This window comes from Anoplopoma fimbria, chromosome 4, assembly GCF_027596085.1.
Source record: "Anoplopoma fimbria isolate UVic2021 breed Golden Eagle Sablefish chromosome 4, Afim_UVic_2022, whole genome shotgun sequence".
NCBI lineage: Eukaryota > Metazoa > Chordata > Actinopteri > Perciformes > Anoplopomatidae > Anoplopoma > Anoplopoma fimbria.
This window is the reverse complement of record NC_072452.1, coordinates 5,825,260-5,845,845: the sequence shown is the minus strand read 5'-3', so window position 1 is coordinate 5,845,845 and position 20,586 is coordinate 5,825,260. Positions and strand designations below refer to the sequence as shown.

Below are 20,586 nucleotides of genomic sequence, written 5' to 3'. Positions count from 1 at the left end.
AGGTTTGAGTGTTGGTTGTTATAGATGTTAGTGATGAGTTTAAACTAGTTGTGTGAATGTGAGCTAAGCTAGCTAGCAACAACTCTCGAGGCTACTTGCATTAGCATGCTACATAGCAGGGTTAGCTAATGCCACTGAGGTGATGTTTTCTATGTCATGACTGCTTAGTGTCTCTGCTCACTGTCCTTCTTCCATGTTGTCTGTCCCCTACATGTCAAGCATTTAGACAGATCAAAAAGTGTTGTTTTTGTTGTCTGGCTTCTTTCCCAGTTTGTTTCCAGTGGTTTGGGCCTTCAGATGTGTATTGATTCTCAGTGTGCATTATATCCATGGTATGTCTGACATTGTGCATAGAAAATAGGAAAATCACTGCCTCTTTTTTTAACAATCTAACCATGTTGGTCATTCTCTTTGTTGTAAATTGTGATCACACACACACACACACACACATATATATATATATATATATATATATATATATATATATATATATATATATATATATACCAGTCAAAAGTTTGGACACACCTTCTCATTCAACTACTTTGAAGAATCTAAAATATAAAACATATTCTGGTTTGTTTACAACATAATTCCATATGTGTTCCTTCATAGTTTGGATGTCTTCTAAAAAATAAAGAAAACCATTGAATGAGAAGGTGTGTCCAAACTTTTGACTGGTACTGTATATATTTAGGAGTTCTGAGGACCCACTGATGATTTTTTTTGTAAGATGGGCCACAAACTATCTGTAATCATTACAGTTCATTTAGGCAAGATCAGTTAATCAGGGACTTAAGTTCTCTTCCACCAAACCCCCCTTTTTTTTTTTTTTAAGTGACTTTGTGAAAGTATGTTAAGTCGAGATTTATTTGATTTGCAGCCTTCTGATGTCTTTGATGGTGAAAACACACAAAGAGGTAACGGTGTGAACAGTTCTCAGATCGTAGAGATGATGGGCCGTTATCTCAAGGGTTAATTCATTCAGATGCAGATCAGCTGTAACAGCTGCCAAGTCAGGGAAGTTCTATCTTCAGCGTGTTCACCAAACAGTACGTTTCTACTCGTTTCGGGAAGATCGGACACGTCCTTGTGTTGAAATCTCTCATTTGGCTACGCTCACTCTCTCACAATGGGCTGATGAATCACTGCTGATCCGGTCTAAATGAGGCCTAGCTGCATCCAGATCTCTGACTGATCAGGCTATGTGGAAACAGCTGCTGGAACATAGTCTGGTGAATGTCAGAGAGAAAAAAAACAAAGTTACAAGCTGGTCATTTTGTTGTGTGCGCCTACATGTTCCACTTCAGGAGGTTTCCCTCCGCTTTCAAGTGCATGTAGAACAATGAGTAGTGGAAGTGGGTGCAGTGCCGTCGGACAGCTGTGTGCTGGAAGGGAGGGATCGGGGCAGAGATGGGATGAGGGAGGAAGCAGCTCTTTGTGGTCACATCCTTTCTGACTGAGGCTGGTTTCACAGGCCCCCAAACAGCTGCTGCAGGCTACATGTGTTTGACTGTCTGCTCGCTGGGGCTGCATGATATGGGCAGAAGTGTCAGATATCACAGCATTTCGTTAGCGTAGCTGTGCATCAGGTTTGAGACCGTCAGTGTCTCTACATTAGTGGGTGGTAACGGTAGTTCGTTTGGACGCCCTGAAGCAATACTACATTCTTTTCAATGATTCAGTATTGTGTTTTTTTTGTGACTCATGGCTGTACAATGAGAAGTGATAATATCAAAGTATATTGAATAAAAGGAGCTTCATTCATTTATTTATTTCTAGCTAATTTGAGTTTGCATTTATTTAAGTTCAGATTGGTCATTTTAACTTACTGTTTGGTGCCCTTTTGCCACACCAGCATTTACTAACAGCTGTAGTTGTTAATTAAGAGAGCTAGACCTTGATTTTAAATGTAACGGTATCCGCTTACACTCTCTGCTGACATCCTCCCTCCTTCTGAGTGCAAATGTTGTTTTCAGCCGACACTTCATCATCATCTCTTATGTGCTTTAAACATGGTTACGAATAACTAGTATATGCACTAAATTTGCTCAACAAAGTTATGGATTCTGGTCATTATCGGATTTTTTGGGGGAAAAGTTGTGTGAAACTGTTTATAAATTGATGAACGTTTCCCCCTGTCATCCAAAGCACCTTGAGAGATAATATTTTTTACCTGTTACTTCACTTTAATTCACCAATCCATTTCAGTTTAACTAAATGTATATTTGAAACTATCCACCTCGTTTTAACAGTACGCCGTCAGATTGTCTCTCCTCGCGTTTGTCTTTTCATATGTATGACTGTCTGCAAGTTCTACGTGCGACACCCATCGGATAAGTGCTTCGTCCGAGTTTCAGCAAGAGTCTCGTAATTGAAATGATGTGTCCGATCAAAAAGGGGGTTGCTGACATGTTTCTGCTCTGTTCTCTGTTTTGCAGAAGGCTGGTGGAGCAGAACACTGACTGTGCACCGGTTGGAGAAGTCTATCCAGAGAGGAGCAGGGAGTTGTTGTTGTTGCAGTCATCTTGCACCGGTGAGACCTGCTGCAGCGTGTCACTTGGACAGAGGTCCTGATCTCCGCTCCTGCAGCCTGCACCACCACCCCCCCTTTCCTACATCAGTGGTGGTGACCCAGCTCCGGACCGCTTGCTGCAGGGCCCTTCCTGAGCAGCAGCAGCTGCGTCCTGCCTGCTGGCTCCCCTCCCTCCCCTGCTTCCTGTCCTTGGTCAGACAAGGCTAAATCCTCCTCTCCCCTACCCCACCCCTCATCCCATACTTCCACACACACTCTCAAGTGTTTTCTCTTGTTGACCAGACTACTAACGCTGATTGGAGATCATCAGCAGGGGACTTCTCCCCCCCCTCCCCCCCCCCTTGTTCCCCTGGAGTGAGCAGCCACTACAGAGGTCCTCCCTTTCACCTACACCACAGCATCCAGCATGACCTCCATGTCCAGTCTCTTCTCCTTCACGAGCCCAGCGGTAAAACGCCTGCTCGGCTGGAAGCAGGGAGACGAGGAGGAGAAATGGGCCGAGAAGGCGGTGGACGCGCTGGTGAAAAAGCTGAAAAAGAAGAAGGGCGCCATGGAGGACCTGGAGAAGGCTCTGAGCTGCCCCGGGCAGCCCAGCAAGTGTGTTACCATTCCACGATCACTGGACGGCCGGCTGCAGGTCTCCCACAGGAAAGGTCTGCCTCACGTCATCTACTGCAGAGTGTGGCGCTGGCCGGACCTCCAGTCCCACCATGAGCTCAAGCCACTGGAGGTGTGCGAGTACCCGTTTGGCTCCAAGCAGAAGGAGGTCTGCATCAACCCTTATCACTACAAGCGAGTGGAGAGTCCTGGTAGGTACTCAAAAATCAAAAAATATCTGATTTTTTTTAAATTTATTTTTATTTTTTATAAATACTGTAAAGTGAATGTTATTTGTCCTACCAAAGCGACCCATATTTGTATCATCATCTCTAGATGTGTTGTTTTTTATGGCACATTTGCAAACGGTTGTGCCATAAAGTCCAGTCATGACCAAATCTGTTCATTTGTATTTGTAAGAATTGAGACCGATAAGACTGGTGTGGAGCTCTGTGTAAACTGTGGAGCTGGTAAACATATCCACAGAGGTCAGGAGGCTGTCATCACACAGCCCCCCCCCCATCCATTTCACAGAAAATCAATATCGCCAGCTCTTTTGGAGTCTTATTAGATTATATGCTTCTAGGCACTCCAGATGGGGAGTGGCATCAGAGAGTGGCGTACTAAATGCATAAACCACTCAGACTAAACTCCCGGCACTTTCTCATCACTGCCCACTTTCTCTCTCTTTCTGTCACTAACGCACCACATCGCATACACCCAGGTGACCCCGAGGGCACCGCCCCTCTGACATTAGGCTAGTTCGGGATAGCCAGCTCTGCTTTGACCGGTCCAAAGACAGGGATCACATGTCAGTCAGGACACACCGCACGTCTTATCACTTTAAAGGGAGGCTTGCTCGGTATTTAAGAGGGACAGCCTTGGAGACGTGAGGCTTTAAGTCACTGAGGAGAGGATAACCAAGGCTGGGGAAACGCGCTCTATATCCTCTTGACGAAGTTGAAAGTGAAAATAAATGTATGTGACCTCTGTGGTTATATCTTAGCCAAGGTCTAAAGCGGCTTTTGATGAGCGCCAAATTGACGGCTAAACTGTTTGTTTAACAAAACAAGGACCAGTTACTGATATCGGCTGTGTATAGAAATGGCTTCAAAATGAGATTAAAGCGTTGTTATTATATTTAGGGAATTCTGAGGGGCCTTTTGTGACGTTTTCTGACATTTTAAAGGTGAAGTGATAAATCAAAAAACTAATTGGTAGAGCTTACGAAGGCTTTTCTCTCCCACATTGGCTGCATTTCCGTGTGAGTAATGGAGAGGATACATTATTAACAAGGAAACGCACTTAGGCACATTGAAACCCATACTGCGATCATATGATGATCCATTAGTTTTCAAAATGATTAAGTACCATGAGTCTGTGTGTGTTTGTGCTGTTTTTTTTTTTCAACGGCCAACTCATTTCCCTCCCCTGCCTTCTCCCTTCCAACCTCCAGTGCTCCCTCCTGTCCTGGTACCGCGGCACAGCGAGTTCAACCCACAGCACAGCTTGCTGGTACAGTTCCGCAACCTCACCCACAACGAGCCGCACATGCCCCTGAACGCCACCTTTCCAGAGTCCTTCCAGCAGCCACACAGCGGGGGCGGCAGCAACAGTGGCGGAGGAGGAGGAGGAGGAGGCGGCGGCGGCGGCGGCGGTGGTGGGGGCGGTTCTTTTCCCATCTCTCCCAACTCTCCGTATCCCTCTTCTCCAGCCAGCAGCGGTACTTATCCAAACTCTCCGGCCAGCTCGGGGCCCTCCAGTCCATTCCAGCTCCCAGGTACGTCAAACACACTCATGTACCTGACCCTGGGCAAGGGGCCAAACTATTGTGTTTATTCTGGAGCGCTGCTGTAAAGTAGCCAACGGCGGTCTCTGGTGATTTCTGTTTTTGAAGTTGTGTGTTGCGTAAATATATTTTTGAGAATAAACTTCTATCAGAGATCCAAGTAAATCCATTTTAATATGCATTTCATTTACAAAGCCCCCAGCGTTAGAATGAACAATAGTTTAAACCCATGCACAATACTCTTCATTACTATGCAATGGAAATGCTTTTAACAATACTCTAACCAGGTCAAGTTATTATATTCATCCAAATCAAGCTACACCCCTCAATGAGAACAAAGGAAATGCCAGCTAAGCAGTGTCCAACAGAGCCAGGGCTGCTGGCTGCTGTCAAGGCTGTAACTCAGCAGAGCCGGCTGCTTTTTCTGTCTCATTGTTACTGACTGGACACAGAACAGATACATGAAGACGTACCACTTAAACGAAACATTCATTTCTGCCATGTTCAATAATCCTAATATATTGGAGAAATACCTTTTTGGACCATTTGAATTTTGTACTATTTCAGTCTGCGTGTGCGCGCGAGCGTGCGTGTGTGTGTGTGGATGTCACTGCTGTGTGTGTGTCTGGTGACTAGAGCTCTATCCCGCTCCGGCTCAGATCTGCTGACACATCCGGTTGCTGCAGGCCGTCGGGCAGAAAAAGTATTTTCATGGCTATCTAGGATTTTATTTGTGCTGAAAGGCCCTGATGGTTATTTGAGCATCATAATCATAAACCTTTTCTCACTGCCATCCAAGTGGAGGTTCACTTTTTAGTTTTTTTTCCCCCTTGTGTGACTCAATATGGGTGCAGAAAGCTCAAATTGCATCTCTGTCGGGAATGGGTTAGCATGTGGCTTAGCAAGTGAGGGATCTGTGAAATGTGACACCGTTTCCGGGGTACAGATCCAGTGATGATTGTCCGAGTCTAGGGAGATGTGCGTGTGTGTGTGTGTGTGAGTGACTATTTTCCAGCAGCAACAACTGGTCTCATCCTCACTAACTGCTCTTTTAATGTCTCAGCTGACACCCCACCCCCAGCCTACATGCCCCCCGACGAGCAGCTGGGCCAGGAGAGCCAGTCCATGGAAACCAACAGCAGCGTGGTGCCTCAGAACATGCCCAGAGGAGGTGAGGAGAACACGCATTAGTATCAGTTGCACTTCACCAATAAAAATACAGAGGACCCAACTCTGAAAAGGATGAAATACCAACCAGGAAGTACAGTTTGAAAGCTTGTGGAAGTCCAAGATGCTGCACAGGATTTGGCTTTTTCCCCCAAAATTGATGTAAATTTTCTTCTCTGTCTCGACATATTATATACGCCAACATTTCCCACATGTGGCGTGAAACCGGCTTTTCTGTTGGGCAGCCCTTATTCTCTGCGGTGGCATTCACTCTGCACCACTACACTGGTCTCGTTGACATTTATGAGGAAGTTACGTTTTCAAGCCACATGTTCTGTTGTGTGATGAACATTTGGTCATTTCCATGCCTGAAATATTTCACCTTATTTGCCCCCAATCAGATAATACTTGCCTCCAGTGAAATATATAATGTTTCATTCCTTTATTTAAGCGCTTCTATAATATTTTGTATTTGAGGAGAGGAGAGAACTAAATGATGTGCTACAGATGTGTCAAAGTGGGAAACAAATTCAAATTTAAAATCTTTTGTAATATAGTTTAGGGATATAATTATCTTTATACTTTATAAAATTCTTTCCATTACAATGAGTGTTAACGAGCTGCTTCGCTCTTGTTAACTACACTTGTCCTTGATAATTAATGAATCCTGTCCCATCGGTTTTAACGAGGCTTTCATTGAGTTACTATACCAGTAAACTGTATTATTATATGATCAGTTGTGTTTAAACCGTGAAGAATTATTTTTTGGGGCTCACAATCTCACGCTGTCTAAATTCATTCACTTTAACTAAAACAATATTGTTTTGTACAAGAGATCTTAATCAACGTCGTGTGTGTGTGTGTGTGAAGATTTGTGTGTGTGTGTGTGTGTGTGTGTGTGTGTGTGTGTGTGTGTGTGTGTGTGTGTGTGTGTGTGTGTGTGTGTGTGTGTGTGTGTGTGTGTGTGTGTGTGTGTGTGTGTGTGTGTGTGTGTGTGTGTGTGTGTGATGTCATCGGCTAAGTAGATGACTCACCTGTTTTTTTTTTTTTTTGTTTTTTTTTTTAATCTAACCTGTTGTGCAATCCTTCAGATGTGCAGCCAGTGGAGTACGAGGAGCCGAGCCACTGGTGCTCCATTGTCTACTATGAACTCAACAACCGCGTTGGCGAGGCGTACCACGCCTCGTCAACCAGCGTGCTGGTGGACGGCTTCACCGACCCTTCCAACAACAAGAACCGCTTCTGCCTCGGGCTGCTGTCCAACGTCAACCGCAACTCGACCATCGAGAACACGCGCAGGCACATCGGCAAAGGTACGACTTAACAGATATGAACGTTTTTTTTTGTTTTGTTTTTTATCTCGCCGGCTGCAGTTTCAGATGTCCTTACCCATCGGTTGTCTGTCTCATTTAACCAGGAGTGCACCTGTACTACGTGGGGGGAGAGGTGTACGCAGAGTGCCTCAGTGACACCAGCATTTTTGTCCAGAGCCGTAACTGCAACTACCACCACGGCTTCCACCCGACCACTGTGTGCAAGATCCCCAGCGGATGCAGCCTCAAGATTTTCAACAACCAGGAGTTCGCTCAGCTCCTGGCCCAGTCGGTCAACCACGGCTTCGAGGCCGTGTACGAGCTCACCAAGATGTGCACCATTAGGATGAGCTTCGTCAAGGTAAGGCCTTACCATACACTAATAGCTAAACACGTCTCATCCTTTCCTTTTTACAAGAGGCAGAAATCATCACAATCGGTGTGTTTCGATTTGTTTTGCCTCCCTCAGGGCTGGGGAGCTGAGTATCACCGACAGGACGTCACCAGCACCCCCTGCTGGATCGAGGTGCACCTGCACGGGCCACTCCAGTGGCTGGACAAGGTGCTCACACAGATGGGTTCGCCCCTCAACCCAATCTCCTCTGTGTCCTAATGATGGACTCGTGGGAGCTCGGGAGATCCCTTCTACTATATATATTTTTTTTTTTACTTTTCTTCCCCCCCCCCCCTCAGCGATTGATAATTTAAGGTGGTCTTAATGGCTGAACTGTTTACACTTAACTTTGGGAAGGGATATTGAACTCTGGCTGGATATTCGACAACAGCAGCAGCCGGAATGAGTTGTTGAAACAGAGAACCGTTGAGTGCGGACGCCCGGAGAAAGGAGCGGTAACGGCACGGACACACTACTGCTCCACAATGCTACGACACCCAAAAGAATTGAGGGCTCCATTGTCACATTTGAATCTGTCAAATGTTCAATTTTTTTTTTTTTTTGCATCAAGTTTTTATTGTTTTTATCAAATGTTTTTAATTCTCTGTACGTGTAGTTTTTTTAATGTAGCAGTCTCACTACTCCGCCTTATGTCCGACAGACTAATTGGAATTTAACCGAACATATTTCTCACATCGTCGTCTCAGCATCAGATATTTACAATGAAGACGTGGACACGAGTATGTTTACCATTAGGCTCAGATATAACAGACGCTTTCTTTTTTTTAATAGTCTCTACTGATAAAAATGAACACTGAGCTACTGCCTTCTCAGAAGGTGATGTATGCCGACCTGGTAGTTTTTGATATGGGAGATCAATCACTAAACACATTCTAACATGCCATAAGCTAACAACATTGTGAATGTTACATCTATTGCAGCAGAAGTTGTCATCTATGATATAATCACACCATGGACATCATTGTTATTGATTCTTGTTTGTACTCTTGAGTTCAAGTAAGAGTGACTGTATTCTCCATACTCACTGTATTAACAATATTGTGCACTCGTGGATTTTGTGCAGGCATATTAAATTTTGACGTGGGTACCAAGGCATTATGTTGATAGATAATTGAATTCATTAGCGCAATGAAATAAACAGGTTATTTGGTAACAATGATATTATTTTGTTTTGTTTCTGTGTGTGTGTGTGTTCTCAAAGATTTTACAGACAGAAAATGTGTCTTATGATAAGTGAAGAGTGTGGAAATGTGTTAAATCAGGATGGATCCAGCATGAGCACAGACGTAAACGGTAATTTACACTGTTCTTTATACCAATGACAGATTAACAACACTTCACCGCCCAATTTTCTCCATTGAATATTGGTTTACCTATGATTATACTTGTTTGAATAGCTTAAAATGTTATGGTTGCCGTGGCAGAACCATAAAAGCACCAAAGCAAACAAGGACACTGGTACATTTTAATGAACGAAGTTTGCTGCTTAGTTTTCACAGTATCAATAAAACCGCTGTGGCTCAGAATGATCGCGTGCTTTATGATATTCAAATAATATGTTTCATTAAAAACATTTATTGGCTGAAATGGAAAACTCAATCGTAAAAGTAAATAAAAAGTAATCTTTACATCAGTTTTGGGTTAATTAACAATGATTAACTTAAACCAGCTGATATTAGATTAGAAATCCCAGTAGTTATCAGCAGCACAAAAATACATACAGTACCAGTCAAAAGTTTGTTCACACCTTCTCATTCAAGTACTTTGAAGAATGTAAAATATAAAACATTCTGGTTTGTTGAGCATTTGTTTGTTTACCACATAATTCCACATGTGTTCCTTCATAGTTTGGATGTCTTCAATATCAATCTACAATGTAGAAATAAAGAAAAACCATTGAATGAGAAGTTGTGTCCAAACTTTTGACTGGTACTGTAATTAAGAATAATAAAGTTATCTGGTTGCGGTGATAATAAGTTTAACTGTTGTTCATTAGCACTTTAAATATTTAGATTATCATGATCACGTGTACATTCATTAGAAAAAATAAAATAAAGAAAATAAAGAAAAATAAAAAACCATTGAATGAGAAGGTGTGTCCAAACTTTTGACTGGTACTGTACTTCAAAACTTCAATTCTGAAACTCAACCAGAGCATCTTTAGGGATGCATTGTGGAGTGGTTTTCTTATTGCATATATATTATCTTAATATATCTAGTGGAGTGATGTTGTGCCTGTGACCTCCCACTACAGCTCAGTGAGTCTAAAGTGACCGTGGAACGCAGGAGCAGCAGGACGACTTCCTATTGGTCCACGTTGGTAATTACCGTAAATCTCCGATAAAGGAGGCCACCTAAAACAAATACAATGACAAATACGACTCAAAAACGTGCTATCAAACACAAACACTCATGACTGAACTGTTAACGACAATTCATCCTTCTAACTGCTTTCTACACCACCGAACTGACTGGAGACAGGAAGTGTTTCGGTGACGCTTGAAAAAAATGCTCTTGCGTGAAATTACCGTACCAGCCGGATATGATGTGGCCGAGCCAAAGATAAACACGTAGCCGGACGGACAGGGGCGAGGACAACACACAGCACAGCACACAACACACAGTACACACAGGCTGCCTGCACGCCACAGAAATGGAGTAGCCGATGAGCATATAGAGACTTTTATAGGCGAGGAGACATCCGTGAAACCCGCGAAGGAGCGAGTCTTCCGCAGACACGACACGGTGAGTACTGACAGCTGCTAACAGCTAACAGCTAGCTAGCTAACAGCTAGCAGCAGCTAACTAAGCTAATCACCTCATGTAGCTGTGTAGCCTCTGGAGCAAAGGGTCGCTATAAACACACATGTATATTATATATGTGTTTATATATATATATATAAGTGTTAAGCTGATTTAATAGGAGCAGCAATAAGAGCTAAGCTAGTTTATAGTTGCATCAGTGTGAGACATGTAGCACAGGAGAGGCTGGTCAGGGGCTGCAGGGAGTGGGAGTGGACACAAAGCTGCACAAGTGCACAGCTTAGCATCTATGCAGGGATACATCCATTTGAATCCTTTTACTCAAAGCTCATTCAAGTGTTCAGATCAGATTGCTGTATTTAAAGGTGTCTTTGTAGTAGAGGATGACACTTTGGGTTCTCAAAGCTTTACATTACATTACAGTCATTTAGCAGATGCTTTTATCCAAAGTGACTTACAATAAGTGTATTCAACATAAGTATTCAAGAGAACTACTAGTCACCAGAAGTCATAAGTGCATCTCCTTTCTTAAACAAGCATCTTAAAGCATAAACCAGAGCAAAAGTACAGAAACAAACTAATATGAATACAATAAGTGCAACAAACAGCTCTCTCTTTTCTCCCCACATCATATTCTTATATGATTATGTAATAATTTGTGGTTAACACCTGAGAACAGTTTGGCTGATGTAAAACCCTGGAGGAAATCATTACTCTGCTCACACAAATGGTTTAAATGATCTACCCCAACCGGTTACAAACACATCACTGCGTTGCGTTCACTGGAGCTAATTATTATAGATGTAAAAAATAACATAATTGTTATCTAAGATATGGGACGTGATGCACACACGGACTGAGCAATGTAGGTCTGGCCGTTGGCCCGTCGGTTTAATTATTGAAAATGCCAGATTGTATTCATGAGATGCACAATTTCTCCGAGTTTTCTCAAAATCCAGAAATTGAAACGTTGGTAATTGGCATCTATATGTAAAGGTATATCTGGTGTATATATTGTACACATTTTCTGGAAATGGCCCTAAGGATTTGTCAAAACTGAGAGTCTTGAGAGTTTGTCCTCTTTTTTTGGTTTCAATGCTTTCACACACAGTTAATGTGTATACTAGATTTCTGAAAGCAGTGGCTTGAATGGTAACGAAAATAAACTTGAGCTGTGGATGGACTATGAACAAATGATAACCAGATTTCTCATTATTATTATGGTGTCAAGGCTTTGTAACAACACAATCTAGATACATTTTTGATGATAATCTGTACGTATCCATCCAAGTAAAATTAACATAGCAAAGAGACATTTGACCACCTTTTATTTGCATGCCGTTCCGCTACAATAGTCACCTTTCACTTGTAACAACCCTCTTCTTCTCTTCCCCATTTCATCCGTTTCCCCACCACAGTATCTGTAACTGAGTCCAAAATGGTGCGATCAACCTTGGTGACCGCCACCAGTCTGGCTCTGACTGGAGCTGTGGTGGCACACGCCTACCTCCTCAAACACCAGTTCTACCCGACTGTGGTCTACCTCACCAAGAGCAGCCCCAGCATGGCGGTAAGGGCAGTTGGTGTGAATTATATAGATATTTGACCCATCTTTTTAAATATCAATGACATTGTGACAAATCCGCTTTTTCCTTTCTGCTGTCAGGTGTTGTACATTCAGGCCTTTGTGTTGGTGTTCCTGCTGGGAAAGTTCATGAGGAAGGTCTTTTTTGGACAGCTAAGGGCTGCAGAAATGGAGGTAGAGTTGTTATTCATATTTATTACTCGCTTGGCTCATCATAACACACATTCAGCTTAATATGCAATGCACAGTCTCAGCTGTATCTAATTGGCCTACTTATGTTTGCGTGCATTCCCGCCCGTCCTCTCCGCCTTCAGCATCTCATCGAGCGTTCCTGGTACGCTGTGACCGAGACGTGCCTGGCATTCACTGTGTTCAGGGACGACTTCTCCCCTCGCTTTGTCGGCCTCTTCACACTCCTGCTCTTCCTCAAGTGCTTCCACTGGCTGGCCGAGGACCGGGTGGACTTTGTGAGTCATGAGAGAGAAAAATAACTTCCTTATCTTACATAGTACACAATTTACCTAATCTACTGTATTTGTGTTTAGTACATTGTTTAAAGGTAGAAAGTAAACACAAATTAATAAGATGGGACAGATGCTGTGTGACTGAGGCTGAATACAAGAGCTGATTTAAATCAACACGCAATCACCTGTATGAAGATCATTGAAAATCACAATCGGTGATTCAGTGACTAAATACACTGTACAGGTTTTACGTACCGTGTAAATGTTTATCTTTTTCTCTCAGATGGAACGGAGTCCAAACATATCTTGGATCTTTCACTTCAGAGTATTATGTAAGTACAGGTTATCAGACACGTCAGAAATCATTCTGCCAGCTCCTCTGTGTTGGCCTTGTCTTTATTTTTTTTGGATTTCTTTTCCTTCTGTTGTATCAACTCTACTTATGAAACAAGTCTTGGCTAAAACGAAACTGTATGCAAATCATTGCTGTTTGCGCACAAGGCCAGGTGCACCACAGTTAAACAGAGCCCCACAACAGACCACCAGAGTGGTTGACAGTAACCGACCATAATAACAGAACACCATTACAAAATCCATTCAGTCATCTTGTCAGATTTCATTTAGCAGCCAACTGTGTTTGCATTGAGGACAGCTGGGAGCTCTGTCAGTGCGTCCTGGCTGTATAACCAGCTTTATTTCCACATCAGCCCAGTAGCTATTTAAGTTTTAGATGAAGTGTCCATCAGACACACCTTTTAAATACTCAACATACTTGTTTATTCTGGGCCAAAACAAAGGTATTGTTTTCTACGTTTCTATGGAGCTTCTGCATGTAGACACCTAAACCCCTCACAGGAGTGTTATTCAGTTTTTATTTTTTGTTTCCTGCAGCTCTCATGGGACTGCTGGCTATCCTAGACTTCCTGTTTGTCAACCATGCCTGTCACAGCATCATCACCAGAGGAGCCTCAGTCCAGCTTGTTTTCGGATTTGAGGTTTGTCATACGTTAGTTTGAGCTCGAAGGCTTCAGTACTCCAGACTAACTTATCAACTGGTATCACTGGTGCTAAAGACGTTCTGGGTTTGTCACACCCTTCTTTATGGCACAGCTTCGTATTTATCACTGGTTGGAAAGCAACACAGTATATTTACTCAAGGACCGTACAAAAGCCCAATTCTGATGTTACTTTCTACTCCACTACATTTCAGAGGGAAGTATTGGACTTTTTACTTCAGTTTTTACATTAATTCATGATAAGTAAAGTAAATACAATGTGTCGTAATGCAGTAAATTAAACCAACCCACAGTATAAAAATGAATGGAATTAGCTGCACTGCAGTCAGCTACAGCATTAAAATGCATCATACATGTTACTGCATCAGAAATAATGAACTAAAAAGCCCATTTGGCTGCATAGTGAGTACTTTTACTTTTAGTACATTTTCTTGATTATATGCCTAATTACCTAAACTCAAGTAATATTCTGAATGCAGGACACATTTTGTTCACATTCTGGAGCCCTGGGCTTATTTAACCCAACTTTGCTCATTTAAAATCAAATGGAATACAATACCCATACAATACCCATATATAACCCCACATATATATCTTCTTAGATTCTAGATATTGTCATATGGAATAATTGTGTTTTTCTGGTTTTAAAGGCTGCTTTATAGTAAAGTAATGTCATTTTCTGAGCTTACCAGACTGTTCCAGCTGTTATGCTATTATTTTCCGTTACGCTTTTAGTCATTACATCCACTTTACTGATGATTGCTTATCAAAAATCTCATTGTGTAAATCTTTTGTTGAGGGAAAGTGTTGAATCCTGTCGCAATATTGAGGTAAAAAATATTGTGATAAGTGATTTTCTCCTAATGGCTCAGCCCTAACTCATCGATGATATAGGATTCAGAAATACAACCGTTAAGACGTGTTGGAGATAAAACACCCACATTTCCTCACCACAGCCTCTGACTTTGTGGTCATGTTCTTGTGTCGCCACACGGGTGTGACTGATAACACCTGCTACTATATACGCACGCACAATACAGGACACACATGGTGTCAATAGCATACCTTTCTCTCTGTGTGCTCCTCAGTACGCCATCCTGATGACCATGGTGCTGACGACCTTCATTAAGTACCTTCTGCACACCGTCGACCTGCAGAGCGAGAACCCCTGGGACAACAAGGCCGTCTACATGCTCTACACCGAGCTCTTCACAGGTACCGGCCTCAGCTGTGCTCCAAACTGTGACGCAGGATATCCTCCTTCTAGATAGATAGATGATTGATAGATAGATAGATAGATAGATAGATAGATAGATAGATAGATAGATAGATAGATAGATAGATAGATAGATAGATAGATAGATAGATAGATAGATAGTTTGTGTGTGTTTCTAAAGGTGGTGGCCATACTCCAACATTAGTTTCTGTTTTTTTTATCCCAGGTTTCATCAAAGTGCTCCTGTACATTGCCTTCATGACCATCATGATAAAGGTGCACACCTTCCCCCTGTTTGCCATCCGGCCCATGTATCTGGCTATGAGGTGAGCTGCTCAGAGGGTTTACTCTGTTTATAATACTTCCACTACTCTGATGTACAACTAATGAAAGTAGAGTTCAAACTTTAAATGTTTGGAATAGGAGTTTGGTCATTTCCAAAAATGATTGATGATATATCATATTTAAGCAACATTTCCAAGCTGTAACTTTAGCACAGATGTTTATTATTTTTATTCATTTTGTTTGAATTCACATTCAAGGCATGTTTTGAGTTTGCTGCCGTTTTCTTCTTTTTCTCTCAGGCAGTTCAAGAAAGCTGTAACAGATGCTATCATGTCTCGGAGAGCCATCCGCAACATGAATACACTGTGAGTTACAAGGTTATACCAGGTTATTTAACAGGGTTATACCAGGTTATACCAGGTTATACCAGGTTATTTAACAGGGTTATACCAGGTTATACCAGGTTATTTAACAGGGTTATACCAGGTTATTTAACAGGGTTATACCAGGTTATACCAGGTTATACCAGGTTATTTAACAGGGTTATACCAGGTTATTTAACAAGGTTATACATACCAGGTTATACCAGGTTATTTAACAGGGTTATACCAGGTTATACCAGGTTATTTAACAGGGTTATACCAGGTTATACCAGGTTATACCAGGTTATACCAGGTTGTACCAGGTTATACCAGGTTATTTAACAGGGTTATACCAGGTTATACCAGGTTATTTAACAGGGTTATACCAGGTTATACCAGGTTATTTAACAGGTTATACCAGGTTATTTAACAGGTTATACCAGGTTATACCAGGTTATACCAGGTTATACAAGGTTATACAAGGTTATTTAACAGGGTTATGCAAGGAAATGCAGTTTTAAGGCCCATTTTGCTACTTAAAAAACACAAAAAAAACTTGCTCCATTGATGTAAACATTGGGCCGTCTCTTCGCCTTCTTTTTTCTAAAATCAACAATAATCACAATTATGATTTGTATGATAAGACTTTTCTGATTGCACTGATGTATTTGTAAAAAGCATTAATCCCCAGTGGGTCTTTCTTATTCATTTATACAAGTTGGGTTTTAATTGTCCTTTAATGACATTAACTACAGCCCACATGCAAACGAGTGTCCGTTCTCTATTCAGAGTTCTGGTGCTGGTCTACACCAGTATGCTTTCAGTGTTGAGCTGTATGCAGACGTTTAGTTTGGCTGGTTAGTTTTTCCTGTCTGTGAGCCCCGCAGCATTCAGTGACTGTAGTGACCTTTAGCCAGGGATATTAAAAAGCAGACAACACATTTAGATATAAAGCTTATACGTTTTCTGCTGTTCCTTTCTCTCCTGATCTTTGCGTTTGTTCAGATACCCCGACGCTACTCCTGAAGATCTGCAGGCCTCTGACAACGTCTGTATCATCTGTAGAGAGGAAATGGTCACCGGCGCCAAGAAACTGCCTTGTAATCACATTTTCCACTCCAGGTAAGTCCTGAGGTCAGCAGGAAAGATGCTGGAATGCAAACAAACAAAAAACAATGTAGATTTCTGACGTGGTCAGCATCTACAGTATCTGATGTTACCCGCAGTTCCTCTGTACTCAAACAGAAAACCAGTCAGTGAAGTTATAAATTAAACATGACTCCAAACAAAAACCTCAGTGAACAATCGCGTTTCAATGTTGTGATTTGTCATTGTGGTACTTTAAATAATGCCGCTGCCCTCCTTTCCCCCCCACAGCTGCCTACGCTCCTGGTTCCAGAGGCAGCAGACCTGCCCGACCTGTCGCATGGACGTCCTTCGTGCATCCAACAACAATCAGACTCCTGCACCAGCACAGGCCCCGCCCCCTGCTCCAGCTGCCCCCGCCAACGCCCCCGCAGTCCCGCCCGCCAACGGTGAGAGTCGAAACCAAAGCACAGGTCACAGTGGCCTTTCACACTCTTATTCGTTCATCCATGAGTCGCTGTGGACTTTTAAGCTAAATTTTAAGAAATTCTGTATAAAAATTAGACAATCCTGGTCCGGAAATCTTGGTTCAATATGTTTTCAGTCCAACTTTTCTTTTTTTAACTAACCAGTGGGTTTGCGTTGACCACTTAGCAGAGCATATTAATAATGTTTTAACGTCCTCTGGTAGAAGCATGCTTGGAGCCTTTCTCAGGGGTTGGTAAAGGATCTCTATTATTCCGTTTCCTCTCCAGTGGCCCCTGGCATGTTACCCGGCTTTCCCCCCGGCGTCTTCCCCTTCTGGGGTCCCTTCCCCGCAGTGCCTCCCCCTGCTGCAGCGGCTGCAGCTCCGGGTGCCGATGCTCCACAGAGCAGCACGGAGGCTACACAGGCAGCCGGTAAGGACGACTCGCACTCCTCCTCCAACAGACCACTGCAGCTCGACGCTACCATTTGTGTCTGAAACTATTTGCTAATTTCATGTGTGTTTGTTTTCGTTGATTTTATTTTTCTCTGGGATTGCATGACCTTCTACCACAAACGTTGTGTTTGTCTCACCAGGCTCCAGCCAGTCCACCTCGTCCACCGCAGACGCCGCTGCAGGTGCTGCAGCTCCGGGATCAGCAATCCCAGGCTTCCCCTTCTCCTTCCCTCCTCCTCCCTTCCCCACTGCACCATGGCTCATGCCTCCCCCTCCTCCCTTCGGTAAGCACCGCCTGTCTGCCTTGCAGACTAAAATAAATGTTTGCTTGGTGACTTGGCACTCTAATTGCTGCAGAAAATACTGAGAAAGAATTGGAAGTATGTTTCTGTCAACACAGCTGTTGTTACGCCTCTATGAAAATAGAAATAATTAAATGCATGTGGATGAGTCTTCTTTGTTTGCCATTGTTTAAGGAAGTGCTTAGCATTACCATAGCAACGTACTATACAATCGCTCTGTGGGAAAGTCTCTGTTATTTCCAACTACATTTATAACCCTTTCATTTTCCGTCAAACAGCTTAAAGTTTCATCACAGTTGTCCATCAAACAGTCATGACCGAACCCTAACCCCTGAGGTCACATCACCTGATGTGATTTTTAATACTGATCTTAAATAGATCCATATAAAAAAGGTATATTTTCCCTTTTAAGTTCAGTAAATACAACTAACTCGAGTGATTAAACATTCAGCGTCAGCATCCATGACTTCATTTGTAAAATACAAAGTGCTTCACACAAGGCAACAAATGGAGTTACACATATATATTCCCTATTCGGTACATTGTCCATCGTGTGTTTTACCTGGACCGGTTTGTGTTAATGCCTCTCCTCCTCTCCTCTCCTCCAGTGTCGTCCATGCCTCCTCCTCCTCCTTCTCTGTCCCGGCTGTCCGAGGAGGAGCTGAGGGAGATGGAGGCGGAGGGTCGGCGGGGCCTCGAGGCCAGGCTCCAGTGTCTCCAGAACATCCACACCCTGCTGGACGCCGCCATGCTCAACATCCACCACTACCTCACCACCGTCACCACACTCGCGTAACTACATCCTTAAATTCAGCCAGCCTACTCGTACTGTTGTAGTATTTCCAAATGTTTTATGAATTAAGGGGTAAAATATTTTTCTAATAAGTTGAACCTAAAATGAGTAATCAAGTTTTACCACTTTAGAAATATTGAAACAGGAAGACTTGGAGTTGAGTCTTTGTCCCTCTGCTGATGTGTTCTGCACAGTCCTCCCCGGGCCGAGGCCAGCGCCGGAGCAGCCGGTGGGACAAACGACGCCGCCGCTTCGCCTCCGGAAGCTGGCAGCAGCACGGACATACCCAGCCAGGAGAAGGACTCCTCCAGCTGTGAGTAAACCCACAGTTTACACCAACTACCAAGACTAGTTAAATAAAAAAGAATTTAAAGTTTAATTCCTATTTTCATTGTTTCCAGCCGAGCAGGTGGACGGAGCTGTAGTCTCCTCTCAGCAGGCTGACTCTACTTCCACCGCCTCGGACACGGAGAGAAAAGAAGAGCTGGACGAAGGAGCGGCGGGCGCGGAGGGGGAGGAGGACGGAGAGCCCAACGCCGCCGAGCTGAGGCGCCGCCGCCTTCGTAAGCTGGAGACCTCATCGTCGCCATCGTCCTCCCCGCCTCCTGACAACTGATCACTCGCGCTCTGACTCGGGACTTATTGCTCTGGACCAGCAGGAACTGTGAGCTGATAGATCGTTGCTTTGGTTCTTCATCGCCTCTCTTCCTCGTGGCTCTCGCCTTCCACAGGCTCAGGTTCCTAACTGTTGTCGAGTTGGACTCAGACTACCGGGAGACGCGATGGTTGGTCGGTACCACTCACCTGGACCGTTTCTGTGTCAGAAAGCAATACCACGACTCCTATTTAATTTTTTTCATTAACCCCCCCCCCCAGATTGACTACTGCAATAAGAATACTGCAGCTGTTTGTAAGTTTAATCAGGTGGAAGAGGAATTTCGAACCCATCTATTTGGTCGGTGTAACGGAGACGGTGTTCGGACTTGTGTTTGGTAGTTTTACTGTCGGTGAGGTCTTTGCCTGCAATTTGATTTTTGTTTAAATTCAGCTTCCTTCAGGCATTAAGGTGGTGCCGCTCACCACGTCAACATGTTACACATCACCTGGATCGGTGTCAACAACCAGTGAATTCAAATCAATGGAAGTTTGATCAGCTGCTTTGGCTCTCTTTTTCTTTAACATTCATCACTCTTCTGTCGCCACTGCAGTCGCTGTATCATACGGATTTATTTGAATGTGTACATACTGTATAAAGAGTTTTAATAGGATGATCTGTACATAATGCAGAATAAACTGTTTGACTGAAATGGCAGTGGCACAACATGTACAATGGTGTGTATGTTCACAAACAAATACCATAGATGGATTTAAAGCACTTCTGTTCAGGCTTCCTGTGTCCGAGCTTTTAATGTTTCCTTTGAATTAGAGATGAATTATTCCAAAGATATTTAGGAAAGAAATTGGAATGTTCTCGCACCAGAAAAAGCAACACTCGAATCCCAGGCCAGCCCTTCCCAGTCAGATTATCGGGTCTGCTTTTATTGTTGTAAAAGCAATGTTGGTGTCGTTAAGTAAAGCAGTGATGTTTTAAGTTCCAGATGTGTTATTTCCCAGGAAGTTACCTGGATAGACACATGTGGTTTTTACTAATTATAGGTAAGAAATGCTCTTTTCAAACCAGGTACATTGTCATTCATATTCCTTTTATTATTAGAAAGGTACTATTTGTTGAAATGTGTGTTCTTTTCCACATTTTTCCAAATTAAGATTTATGTTCAGCTGACCTGTGAGTATCCAGCTAGTTATTTTCCCAATATGAGTACCAAATGCCATTAGTTATTCAGGGAAAATTCTTTAAAATATCTTAAGGAAAATAAGCAAAAATCATAGACCTGAAAATAAAGTGTAGTCAATATAAAAGACAAAAAAATAAGTGCCTTGAAATCCTGGGCACTAATTAAGTTCAGAGCTGGTA

General features: G+C 42.9%; 2 protein-coding genes across 2 annotated transcripts; both read left to right on the top strand.

The window, feature by feature from the left end:
* Positions 1–2,867: 2,867 nt before the first annotated feature.
* smad5 (SMAD family member 5) lies at positions 2,868–9,014 on the top strand. Its single transcript, XM_054597568.1, has 6 exons — positions 2,868–3,345; positions 4,590–4,913; positions 5,986–6,093; positions 7,181–7,402; positions 7,507–7,763; positions 7,872–9,014. The coding sequence occupies exons 1-6, from the start codon at positions 2,943–2,945 to the stop codon at positions 8,013–8,015; spliced, it is 1,458 nt and encodes a 485-aa protein (XP_054453543.1). The 5' UTR covers positions 2,868–2,942; the 3' UTR covers positions 8,016–9,014.
* A 1,348-nt stretch (positions 9,015–10,362) lies between these two features.
* On the top strand, positions 10,363–20,104 carry syvn1 (synovial apoptosis inhibitor 1, synoviolin). Its single transcript, XM_054597430.1, has 16 exons — positions 10,363–10,562; positions 11,999–12,150; positions 12,247–12,339; positions 12,480–12,632; positions 12,913–12,961; positions 13,521–13,624; positions 14,734–14,860; positions 15,088–15,187; positions 15,446–15,511; positions 16,514–16,630; positions 16,886–17,043; positions 17,350–17,493; positions 17,657–17,800; positions 18,427–18,610; positions 18,806–18,924; positions 19,013–20,104. The coding sequence occupies exons 2-16, from the start codon at positions 12,019–12,021 to the stop codon at positions 19,225–19,227; spliced, it is 1,905 nt and encodes a 634-aa protein (XP_054453405.1). The 5' UTR covers positions 10,363–10,562; positions 11,999–12,018; the 3' UTR covers positions 19,228–20,104.
* Positions 20,105–20,586: the final 482 nt, after the last annotated feature.